The 13,283-nt window shown below is 35.6% G+C and overlaps 1 protein-coding gene across 1 annotated transcript; it reads right to left on the bottom strand.

Annotated features, from left to right (window-relative positions):
- Positions 1-142: 142 nt before the first annotated feature.
- On the bottom strand, positions 143-12,675 carry LOC149738645 (coiled-coil domain-containing protein 148-like). Its single transcript, XM_089874723.1, has 14 exons — positions 12,445-12,675; positions 11,795-11,863; positions 11,664-11,729; positions 10,688-10,818; positions 9,870-9,959; positions 9,405-9,579; positions 8,796-8,914; positions 8,200-8,457; positions 7,637-7,817; positions 7,098-7,220; positions 6,470-6,600; positions 5,588-5,705; positions 1,207-1,347; positions 143-733 (listed from the first exon to the last, which is right to left on the bottom strand). Exons 1-14 carry the CDS (start codon positions 12,565-12,567, stop codon positions 563-565), a joined length of 1,896 nt encoding a protein of 631 aa, XP_089730849.1. The 5' UTR covers positions 12,568-12,675; the 3' UTR covers positions 143-562.
- Between the last annotated feature and the right edge of the window lie 608 nt (positions 12,676-13,283).

The raw sequence follows: 13,283 nt of genomic DNA, 5'->3' as shown, positions 1-13,283 counted from the left end.
CACGTGAGGATAAATTAGTTAAACCCATTTACTCAGTCGTAAAAATCGTGTTGATTAGTCTATACTCTATACTGACCTAGCCATATGTGTTACAGCACCGTGAATACACCTCGTGCTGTGGTAGACGTCCAGCGCGCACGACTTATTAGCCACGTACGTCATTTATTTGAAAATTATCGAAAAAAATCGAAGTTAGGAAATATAAACTGCAACAGTGGTGACGTTAAAACAGTTATTATTAAGATTCTCGCGACCCAAAAGTGTGTGGCCATAGGCTTTCATTGTTGACTGTTATTGTAGTCAAACTATTTGTATTATTATCCTTTTAAAAGTTGTATAAAATGTTTTAAACAAAAAGATGAAACAAACATATACACAAAAATGGAAAATATACTTCGAAATTGTGTGTTCATTTATAGCGCCAAGGCATATTATTGCCTGTATGCCCGGTTGTAACATTGAAAAACTGCTTTAATTGACTGGAAATCATCAAAATAGGAAAAATGTGAAAATACTGTGAAATTTTGCGATCATTTATTGCCCCTACTTGGCACATTGAGGCCTACGTCTGGTTAACGTTACCAAACGCCGATGCGAATGCACTGGAATCGTTGTCCCTTCTTGGCTGCGTGGGCGGTGCTAATGTTGCCATTACTTTCCGAGCATATTCGCTCTTGTGGATCCCAGCTTCGCGCATGGCTGCCTCCACGCGCATGCGCACATCGCGGCCCATCTGTAGACAAAATATATACGATTGATAAAAATGACATTTTTAGGCAGGCAATTCGTTATTTGGTGTTCTAATGTTTTTAAAAGGGGAACGCGTGTTGAAATCGAGTCGTATGAAAACACAGATAAAAATGTGTTGGAAAATTAATCGCTTTTAATAACATTCCGTCATCCTTGCAGTCGCCTCGCGAGTTTCTTTTAATTGAATACAACCTGTTTTTTAAAATTGGTTTACAAGTTTTATTTATTTTTTTAGATTGAAAACAAACGTTTTTTAAATTGAAAATTGGTTTACAGGTAATCTTTTTGAGGGGGGTCATTTTTTAATGTAGCAGACAATTCTGACAACCCATTGGAAACCGCTAGACTTAAGAAATTACCGCTTAATGCCTTGCGCAAGGACACAATAATTTGATATCTTTGATACGAATGTCCACACCGTATATAGCGTGCGCTATTTCAAAGTCTCGGTCCCACCTGCCGATCACTGTAACCGAACGTGTTGAATAGCGGTGCTTGTAAGTTGACATCCTGGTTCGTACCTACACCCGCTCTCGCCTTGCTAGCGGTCGTTTCGCCAACCATTCGGCTGGGGTCGGCCACTGCAGTAACTGCCACCTACATAAAAGAAGAGATAATGTGATGGTAATAATAATACTTAGCGCCATTGGGTCCTAAAAAAACAACAAAACATATAAGTTTTTTGACCGTTTTGCGCCATAATTGTTTTATAATTACTAAGGTCTATGTTTTAAAATCCGCGACGCTATACATAGAGTAATAAATATGACATCACGTTATTTGGGAGCAACAGCAGCCACCCTTTTTAACTGACATTCTTTCCCGTGATTTTGGTCCATAACGTGTTTTAACAACTGTCGTTTTGTCGTTGATTCCTTTGGTTGTCCTATTAATATAATTTTTATTTATTTCTACGAAAACGATAACGAATATTATAATATTTAAAGAACGAAGAGGAGGAAATCAACAGCAGAACAATAGTTGTTAAAACACGCTATGGGCCAAAAGTATGGAAAAGTGTCAGCAGTTAAAAAGCGTAGCTGTTACACGCAAATAACGTGTTATTGTCATATTTAATACTCCTTTAGTCTATAGTGTCGCGGTCGCGGATATTAAAACATAGGCGCTAGTAAATAAAATACAATTAATGCGCAAATCAGTCGAAAGTTATGTCGTTTTTTTGTTGATTTTTTTTGTATTTCCAATAATCTAATCTTGGCTATATTATTTTCGAAGACATATATATTTGTAAGGTGGGGGAAGATGGGACACCTTATCTTCTATTTTCTCGTCACATTTGGTAGTAAACAAAGAAAATTTAAATAATTGTAAAACCGTATCCTCATGACTCCCATAGACCGTTGTTAATTGTTCAAAACACGATCAGAATATTTAGATATTCTGTGCTAAAGGTGTCCCATCTTCCCCCACCCTACTATATACATCAGGGGTTCCCAAACTTATGAAATCGCGGGCCAATATGTGAAATCATAATTATGCGACGGGCCGCCAAGCGAAGAAGGTTTTCCTCGCTATATTTGCGACGCGACGCGTATTGGCGAAAATGCGGTTATAACGAATACTGTTAGGTCAGGAAGTTTGACGAATATGCTGTTAATAAACAACGATTCTGGAATAGATTAAACTTCGTACTTGCAGAATAAAAGACAAAGTTTCACAGTTTTTTGTTTTTATTGAATCATGTCGTGAAAGCATGTTACCGATAGTTAAGAAATGAACGAATGAATAAACGAAAAACGAAAAGTAGGCTATTTATAGATCAATCATGCTTTTTACTTTGACTTGTGCAGTTGGGATTTCTGTGAAATTATTTTTGTAAAACGAGGTTTCAATTTTGTACAATTAATTCTTAGCACAGCCCCCAGGTGACTATCTGTTAATCTGGTACGAAGTTTTGATTTGTTGATATTCATCACGGAAAACGTCTGCTCACAGAGGTACGTGGATCCAAACAAACAAGCCATTTCTTTGGCATGTGTCAATAGCACGGGATAAGTATCATTGTTCAAGTTTTGATAAAACGTCAACAGCTCTTCGCTTTTGAATTTATCTTTTGCTGTTGTATTTTCCTGCAACTCAATTAATTCAAACTGGAATTTGGTGGGCATTGTTTCTACCGCACATTGAAATGGGTTTCTAAATAATTGAAACTCTGTACTACGGCTTCGAAAGTCATCAAATCTTCTTGAAAATTCATCCAGTAGACGCGTGATTGTTTCGCTATACTTAGTGTTAAAAAATAAATGTCTTGCGGCAGGATTCTCATCTGCAAATTTCGTACACATTGAAAGATTCAAAATATTTTCGTCAAGCAACTGGGATCTAACCAGAACTAACTTTCGTTCTGTTGCTCGGACGTCATCGATCAAGCTTGAAGCCAATTTGCCTTTGCCCTGGAGTTTTAAGTTTAAAGAATTCATTATGGCAGTAATGTCGACCAAAAACGCCAAGTCGCAAAGCCATTCATTTTCTTGAAGTTCGGGGATATCGTAGTTTTTTTCCTTGCAAAATTCAAAGATTTCTTGGCGCAAATGAAAAAATCTGCTTAGTGTTGCTCCTGTACTCAGCCATCGGACCGCGGTGAAATAAACAACATCTTCATGCTCTGAGTTAAGGCTTTCCAAAAACGATTTAAACTGGCGATGATTAAGTCCTCTACTGCGAATAAAATTGACTGATTTAATTACGACATCCATGATATTTTTCATTTGGAGAACTTTCAAAACTAGAGCCTCCTGGTGAATGATGCAATGGTAAGTGATTAATTCTTTGTTTGTTATTTCATTAAACTTGGATTTTAGAAGTGCTACGCAACCTGATCTTTTCCCGACCATAGAAGGAGCACCATCAGTAGTGACTCCCACTAGTTTATTCCAGTCAACGTTATGATGACAAAAGGCACTGCAAATAGCATCAAAGATATCGACACCACGAGTTTGCCCTTTTAAGCTTTGCAAAGACAACAATTCTTCGTGAACTTCAAATTTGTCTGTAATTCCGCGAATGAATATAAGTAGCTGTGTCGTATCGCTCAAGTCGGTGCTCTCATCCAATGCAATAGAAAAATGAGTAAAATTTTCGAGTAATTCATTCATTTGTAAATCAATATCATTACCAATATCTTCAATGCGCCGAGTTACTGTGTTGTTGGAAAGACTAATGTTCGCAAATTTACTTCTCTGTTCCGGACAAAGCAGCTCTACAACTTGAAGCATGCAGTCCCGTACAAACTCACCCTCGATAAAAGGGCGACTTCTTCGAGCAATATTATATGAAACAACATAACTGGCCATAACTGTCGCTTCACTTTCACTTGACATTTTCTTAAACATGTTTTTTTTTACTTTTATAAGATGTTTCGAGTGATTTATATTTAGCAATCCTATCATCACCAACCAAATGTTTAAATTTTTCCAAATGCTTTGTTTCATAATGTCGTTTTAAGTTGTATTCTTTTAATACAGGAATAGCCTGCTTGCATACTAGGCATGTGCATGCCTGGTCTTTTTGTACAAAGAAGTACGAATGTTGCCACTTTTCTAAAACTGTCTGTTTTCACTCACTAGTTTTCGCTTCTTTTCGGCCATTTTTACAACGCGGTATAACCCATGTAAAACTCCTACCAGAGTAACGAGCGTGAAAGGTTGGTTGATGCTGTGACGGTCATAACTATTCTTGTGACGTAACAAAGGCAATGTAGATTATCAGATAAATTAATAAAACGATTTTAGAAGATTTTTTAAAGTAATACGTGCATTTGTGAACGTATCTACGTATGTAAATCGGTAATTTTTTAAAGTCCTCTGCGGGCCATTTATTTTGCTCCCGCGGGCCGCAGATGGCCCGCGGGCCGCGGTTTGGGAACCCCTGATATACATAAATAAATAAAAAAAACTTGTTATGTTGGTGTTCTTTTAAGTTTTTAGTATATGTTCAAAGTATGACGGTGGTATAGAAAAAATGCCAATACTAAACTATGGAAGAAAAGAAATTGTTTGGAACTCGTATTTCGACAGCTAGTATACAGTTACGTTCATTTTTCTTAGAAATGAATTGTATTCTGATCAGACCAGATTACGAGTTCCGCTAATACTAGTAGCGGTAACATTACATTGGAATTTTCAATTTCTCATTTAGCTTGTACATGATGATTCACGCAATGGGTTTGTCAACCAAAAATGTTTTTGAACAATTGTAACATCAGTATGTCATTCACATTAAACATATAGTACTGTGGAGAATATGGGACACCTTAAGCACAGAATAACTAATATTTTCATCGTATTTTAAACGATTAACAACGGTCTATGAGTCATGAGAGTCGTAACGACTCGTATAAGGAAATGGTTTTATAATTCTGATTGTTCTTTGTTTGCTGTCAAATGGGACGGGTAAAGTATAATGAAAATTTGTCCCATTTTACCCCAACCTACTATACCATAAGTTTTATTTAACTCTTCGAATGCGAAAGCGAAGATCTAATTAATTAAAACAACGAAGAGAGGAGAATTAACAGCAAAATGACAGTCGTTAAAATATATTTATGCACAGCGTGTCATAACGACTGTCGATTTTCCGTAACTTCCTAATTCTTTGTTGTTTCCATCAACGGCTATTTGTTATCGCACGGGAAGACACGGACGGTAAGGAATGTCAACGCAAACAAAATGTATCCTTTCCAGAACACTCTGGTTTTCTCGCTAAATTTAATAAAACACGAGATAACACCTAAACCACACGATAAGCAAGATATCGCATTCTTTAATTTCTTAATTTGACACGCATGGGGCAGAAAACTTAGCGCAGCAATACCTACCGTGTTCCTGAGGGCTTCCAGACGTCGCTCTTTCTCACTTTCCTCCCACTCTTTCCTCCTCGCCTCCTCCTTCGCCTCTTCTTGTTTCTCTTTGTAAATTTTCTCGCGGAATTCGACCCTGTATTTAACGCGAAAGTAGTTTTCAGCTTATCGGGCAAAACTGGTCCGGGGTCGGGATCGAGTAACCGAACACGAACGCGCACACCACCAGACTTAATCCACAGATAAGCGCCAGTAAAACCTTATAAACAAGCCGTAAACTCCCAAACAAACTTGTTTGTAATCGTGAATTAGACAGAACTAATGAGAGGGATACCAATTTACAATAACATTCGAAACTTAAATAGTTAACGTATAACGACTGTCGCTGATGATGATATTTTGACCATTCATTTATTTAACTACATAGATATCGAAATATGGATACCATTACCACATAATATATAGGAGTGTGGGGGGGAAGATGGGGCACCTTTTTATTCCATTTTCTCCTCCCATTTGGTAGTAAATAGAGAACATTCAAAGAATTATAAACCGTATCATTGCGACTCTCATATTTCTTAATTGTTTAAAACACAATCCGAATATTTGGATATTATGTCATAAATATGTCCCGTCTTTCCCCAACCTTATACTGTAATATTTAAAAAATCGCACTTTTAACAATGTTATCAAAACTTTTTTAAAGTCTTAAGGATACGGTTTTATAATTCTAGTAAAATTATTTGTTTACTACCAAATAGAACGATAAAAAAGAATGAAAACAGAACCATCGTACCATAAATGAAATGAAAATATGGACCACCTTACCCCAACCTACATTAATGAAAGAACGCATGTGTAAATATGACATGCATATAAGTATAAGTATAATATAAGAACCTTTCTTTATCGGATTTTCTTTGCTTAGCCATCTCAAGTTGAAGTTGTGAGAGTCGTTTTTCATTCTCTTTCCTCTTTAACTCAGCCATGTCAGCCTTTCTCTGGTTGAATTCATGGATTCGTTCTCGAGCCTTTTGTGTGGATAAAAGGAATTAAATATTTAAAAACTCTTTGATTAAAATGCAAATATATATAGCATTGTGAAAAATGTTGCTTATTCTTCATATAACTCTATGCTGTTACCATTGTGGGCATATGTGTCCTTGGACAAGAAACTTAACACTAATTGCTCCAACCCAGTGGTCACTAATGGGTTGTCCAAATTATCAGCCAAACATAAAAAAATAAAAAAATCACACAAAAAATAATCACCCACACACTAACATATATATAGTAACTTGTAAGCTGGCACAAGGTGTTTGAAACAGAACACCCGTGTTTTACGACTATCCTTTTCCAGCTATGCGAGGATAAAGTAAGTTACATACATACATACATAAATTTGTGTACTATGCGAAAACAAGTGTATGAAACAAAACATTTGTGTTGTAATGACTGTCATTGCACCGCAACGAGAAAATAAATAAGTTACATTCATTTATTTGTACTGTGTAAAAAGTATAACTACCTCTCGTCGTTTGCTCTCCATCCTATATCTTGATCTCATTCGTTCCTCCTCTTGTTTCATCCTCCGTTGCTCCGAGAGCATTTCCTCAATCCTCATCATCTCAGCTTGACGTTCGTACATTTCCTTTATAAAAAAAAAAACAGAATGAATAAATGCAATGACACTCTTTATACACGGGTGTTCTGTTTTATACACCTCATAGTAGCTTACGTGTTACCACGTATGTAACACATGTTAGGCAATTCATTAGTGACCACTGGGTTGGACCAATTACCATTAAATGCCTTGCCCAAGGACACATACTCAATCAAAAAATGAATGAGTAACCAATAACCGTAATAAAACAGAATCAAGGAATGAGTGGGCCTATTCATGCTCACAGGTGTTCTATTCCACCTCCTGTGCCTGCTTATGAGAAATATAAAACAACATCATTTTTCCAATTATCTGTTTATAAAACTAACCCACTAGCAATTAAAATATGCATTATAAAACCGGAGTATTAAAACATTCCTTTTAGGCATAAATTCAAGACTTACTGATAATTCTTGGTGAAGTCGTTCACATATTATCTTTTGCTCTTGTATCAATGCAGCTTTGCATTTTGCTTTACGTAATTTATCCGTCACATCATTATACAAAGCTAGACCTCGTGCATGAAGGTTGTCTTTGTCTCTCATATAACAAGATATAATTGACTTCATTCGATCTTTTGCAAACCTATACAGAAAAATGCACTGTTTCAGTTAAATTTGATTAAGAAATTTTCTACATTTTTCCCACACAAAGTTAAATGCTTAAAAGAGGGACAAGGTGTATGAAACAAGACACTTATGCAATACTTTCTGATGATTAATTGTGTCTTTTTATGTATGACAGACAATTTGACAACTCATTAGTGACCACTTGGTTGGAGCAATTGTCATTAGGCGTCCCCAAAACACATATGCACACAATGGTGGCAGTGACAAGCCTTGAATTCGTAACCTCTAGTTTAAGGCAGGCACGCTAACCATTGTGCCACGGCGCCAGACAGAGTGTATTTGGAAGAAATAGACAGAATACACCCAACAATGTATGTATTTCACCCATAATTATGCACCTCAGTTTCATATTACTTGACTCTGCATCAAAAATTGTCCATCTTGTTTTTCCCTTTAACAACCTTGACAGCATATCCGGCACCAGTGTAGGAATAAACTTTTTTAAATGCACAGGTGTGTGTTTGTGGTAGATCTCACCCACTAGAGTAAGAGTAAGGTGGTCCTGCCTGTTCCATTTTGTTTCATCTTTATATAGGTGCCTTTCAATGTCATTGACCATCTGGTTTTCTTTGTTGAATTTTTCTTGGTATTGTGTGCTGTGTGATATATAGATATTGTGGTAAAATAAATTTGTTTTAAAGAAATTAGAATGTTACACATTAAAAACCATATTAAAATGCAAAACAAAACTCTGAAAAAGGTAACATACATAGAATAATAAAAATTTGGTCCACACTATATTAAATTGCCATAAGAGTCTTCAAACTTGAAATATACACATAACATCAAAATTAAAAAAGACAATAAAACTAAAACCATATTTACCAAGACTTTAATTAAGTAAGTAATGGAAAAAAGTCAAATCAGAAAAACAAAGGCTAGATGTCTGGGGAGTGGCACCAACTTAACATTTAGTTATTTTAGTAAAACTTACTGCAGATCAACCAACTGTCGCATCACAGAATGACGAACATCATCAAGCGGACAATGAGAGAACACGATATCAACTGGAATCGCGGAATCTAAAGACGGCATTTGTGTATCTGACCCCTGCTGTAAAAGGTAAGAACAGATTACTTATTTGTATTGTTTTATAATTACTTTTATTTAGCAGCGGACAAACTTAATTTTATTGAGAGGGGAAATGAACTTTATACTCAAAACTGGGCTTAAAATAAATAAAAATAAATATTAAAAGGACAACATTTTAATATAATTGTCTAAAACTGTATTCAAAAGGTTATTATGCACCTACATACATATTAACAGAGATATTTCAGTATAGACTTCAAGAAGTGAAAATATGAATGACAAATAAAAATGGTGATAAATGTGACCCATGTTAGCATCAATACAGGCTTGAGCCTTTTTATTTTGTTCTAAACACCTTAATCAGCTGCTCTCTTAGAAAAGACTTGCTTTCTTGGAATAACGAAAAAATTATTACAACACTGCACAATTACTTTCCAAACACCTAGGAAGTCGTGTACAATAATAAAGATATGTCACACTCATATGCTGTTGTATTGAATAAATTGTTCACATTTAAAATATCTGATTTTTCCAGATCGTCTTCCAGAGCTTCTCTTTGCTGCTGCAACCATCGGAAGACAGCATCACTTTGATGCTTCACGTGATCAATTTGATCCATGATCCTCTCCTCTTCCTCCTGCCTCTCCTCCAGAGGAATAGAAGGATCGTTTGTGGGATGTTTCATTCTGTAAGAGTAAAGTTTTTAATTTAAAAATTTCTATATTTTTTTTTCAGTTTTAATTTTTGAATAGTTAGTGACAAAAAAACACATCTTTTTTTAGTGAAAAACAAAACACATCTTAATGAGCGATAAACAAAAGACTTTTCACTAAACATACACAAAACCAGTAAACACACTTTGATAAATCAAATATTTAGCAGTCAAAGGTATCTAAGTGATTCATAATTCAGAAACTTTTTCCACAACAGCAACAATACACATTAAATATTCAAACAAAGATAAATGAGTATCCACCTATGTTTTAAATCACCGGTGAGGTCATTAATCGGTTCAATAATTGCCTCTTTAAACTTTTCAACATCATTTTCTCTTCCCAACACTGACCTAAGTAAAAACACATTTAATATTTTATTCAAATAATACTTGTTACGGTTGAATTTAATTTATGATGCCAGTATTTGAATGAATGAATGAATGTAACTTACTTTATCCTCGCGTGGCCGGAAAACGACAGTCGTTATCACACGGGTTTAACACCTCGTGCCAGCTTACGAGTTACCATGTTTGTTACTTTGTGGGTAATTATTTTTTGGGGATTTTTTTTTTATGTATTTCTGATAATTTAGACAACCCATTAGTAACCACTGGGTTGGAGCAATTGCCGTTAAGTGTCTTGCCCAAGGGCACATACGCCAACAATGGTAGCAGCGTCGAGCCTTGAACCCATTACCTCTGGGTTACAGGCAGGCGCGCTAACCACTATACCACGGCGCCAGACACATTTAATTCCATATATTGTATTCTGTAATAAAATAGATATAAATTGCCAAAATATTTATATTTTATTAAAACCTCTCTTTATGGCTTTGAAAAAAATGTACATTATTAAAACACATTAACCCTTTTGGTGCATGTTGTTATTAAAGCAGGTATATTTACTTTTCATCTTTAATTCTATGTGGGTGAGCTCACACAGCATGGTATGCGATTAGTCCCAAGATTTAAACCAGGATTGGCCCAAGACTCATTAACCGAACACCTGTTGTGCTACTGCATGGACCTCACCAGCTTTTTAAGCCAGCCACTTCTTATTGGATAGGAAAAAATCTTACTGTTGTATATGGTTTGAAAACTCCTTATCAAATATCTTTGTATTTTCCACCAATTGCTTCACAGCAGCATCACATTCAGCTTCAACATTTAATGAATTTCTTGAATACCCTTTCCAAGAATTTTCCCAAACCTGTTTAAAAAAATGTCCTACACTACTACTGCTTAAGACAGTTTTTGCACCAACCAAGTAGTAAATATTGTATATACGGCAATCTGTATGTGGATAGGTACTAATGTGTGTGGTTATTTAAAAAGTATATATATCTGTATTTAACTACCACCCACATAAAGGCAGCTGTACACAGTACCCGGAATTCGTCCGCTTTGTCCGGACTTCGTAATAACGCACAAGATAATAGTAGTAAATGTATGTAAAATACAATGCAATAACACTTAAGGTGGCTGTACACAGTATCCGTAACTAATTTGGTTTGTTCGGATTTCGCTGCCGCATGCGGAACTTGGTAATGGGTTTTCATACGACTTCGCAAGCGAATTCGCATGTCGGATACTGTGTAGTGTGTACAGCCACCTTAAGTGTTATTGCACTGTATTTTACATATAGTAGGGTGGGGGAAGACGGGACACCTTTGAGCTTTGACACATAATAACTAAATATCCTGATCGTATTTTAAACAATTAACAACGGTCTATGGGAGCCGTGAGGATGTTACATTCCGAGCATTTTGTGGTAGTGTAATAATTAACTGCTTAACACTTGAGCAGTTTCAAAAATCGGAAAATCTTGATATTTTGAAATAATTTCCAATAGCCCATTTTAACAAATTTAATGCAAATTTTATTCTTGTATTTGTAGGCCTTTTTTAATACATGGTATTGAACAATCAGAAAAAGATAAGAGGTAAAATTATTATGGCAAAAAATAGAATACATAAAAGGGGAATACTAAGATACCTTATAAAACAGTAACAATACTAACTAAACAACAGTTGTTCACTATTACATGCATCTTACCACATTGTGTTGTTTCACAAGAGATTGCTCATGACCTTTGCTAACTCTGGATTGGAGTTTCTTTACCTAGTAGGAAGTTTCTTCAAGTCAAAAGAAGTTTTGCATTGGGAAAATCAGGTAGAACAAGTTACCTTCTGTTTAGAAAGTTCTCCCTTTTCTTTGTACTTGTTAGTGATTGATTTAAACTCTTCATAATCAATCTGAACAAAACACAAGGTTTAAAACTTTACCATACACCTGTTTGAGGCTATTGCTTTTTCATTTGTGGCTAGATTTTCGGTCAGAACCAGAAAAAAAAACGTTGAACACCAGAGAGTTTTAAGTTGTGTTCACATGAAAATCATATTTATAATTTAAATAGGAATGAATGAATGTAACTTACTTTATCCTTGTATGGCGAGAAAACGAACAGTCGTTATAACAGGGGTTTAACACCTCGTGCCAGCTTACGAGTTACCACGTATGTTACTTTGTGGGTGATTATTTTCTTTTTGGATTTTTTTCCTTTTTTATGTATGGCTAATAATTTGGACAACCCATTGTGATCACTACTCACTAGGTTGGAGCACTTGCCGTTAAGTGTCTTGCCCAAGGACACATACCCCCACAATGGTAGCAACGTCGAACCTTGAACCCATTACCTCTGGGTTACAGGCAGGCGCGCTAACCACTATGCTACGGCGCCGAACATAAACACCTTAAAAAGTGGAACACCGAACACTCATATATTTCGCACTTCCAAACACCCAAGATAAATTTAACACCTCAAATAAATATATACCTGTCTGTAGCGGTCGCTGGAATATCCTGCCATAGCTCTGGTTACCAAATGGTTTTGCTCTTGCATGTCTTGATAACGACTCCTGTGTTGTAAGACAAACGCCTTTAGGTCTCGTCCACTCATATTGACTAAATTCCATAAAACGCTAAAGAGATTTAAAATCGGTCAGAAGCACTGATATTAGAATATAAAGTGTAAAAAATCTTAACGAAATTATCTTTAAAAAACAAAAACAAACAAACATGTTAGGGGGCTTTCCCTACGCTCTTTTTGTCTTAGCAACATAGATATATTAGAACGAATTTCGGTAAAAATCTTTTAACGGCATGCGGGAACTGCAAAAAGTTTATTTTCAGCACAAGGCATGTTATATCATCGTTCGTTTAATGTAATAGTTTTAAAAGTAACGGTGTATGAAAAGCTTTAAAAACCACTGGACGACCTAAAAATAAATTCTTTTAATTTGACAGGAACACCTAACAAATCTAAAACTATGTTTACATCAATGTGTAATATATGGTTTTGCATTAACATTGGTTTATACATATTTAATAAATAAACTTTGTATTCAGCACCATAAAGTTACAAACAAAGTTATCGTTTATGTGGTGGATAAAATAGATGTACTACATATTCGTAAACACTGAAAGTATATGCTTGTGCATCACTGCGATCGGGGCACCATTTTCATTTCTTATTTTAGCGGCCCCACCCTGCGGTTTATTACTTTGTTCGCGTTGTAGGAGGATTTTAGAAGTGCTAAATACGACCTTAGTCATGTTTGTATTGTATGTTTGCTGTTTCATAATCAAAGCGAAGCAATATCAAGTAGTTGTAAC

This window comes from Ciona robusta, chromosome 3 (genome assembly GCF_009617815.1).
Source record: "Ciona robusta chromosome 3, ASM961781v2".
NCBI classification, from domain to species: Eukaryota; Metazoa; Chordata; class Ascidiacea; order Phlebobranchia; family Cionidae; genus Ciona; species Ciona robusta.
The sequence above is the reverse complement of the archived record's forward strand: the minus strand, read 5'-3'. Positions and strand labels throughout refer to the sequence as shown.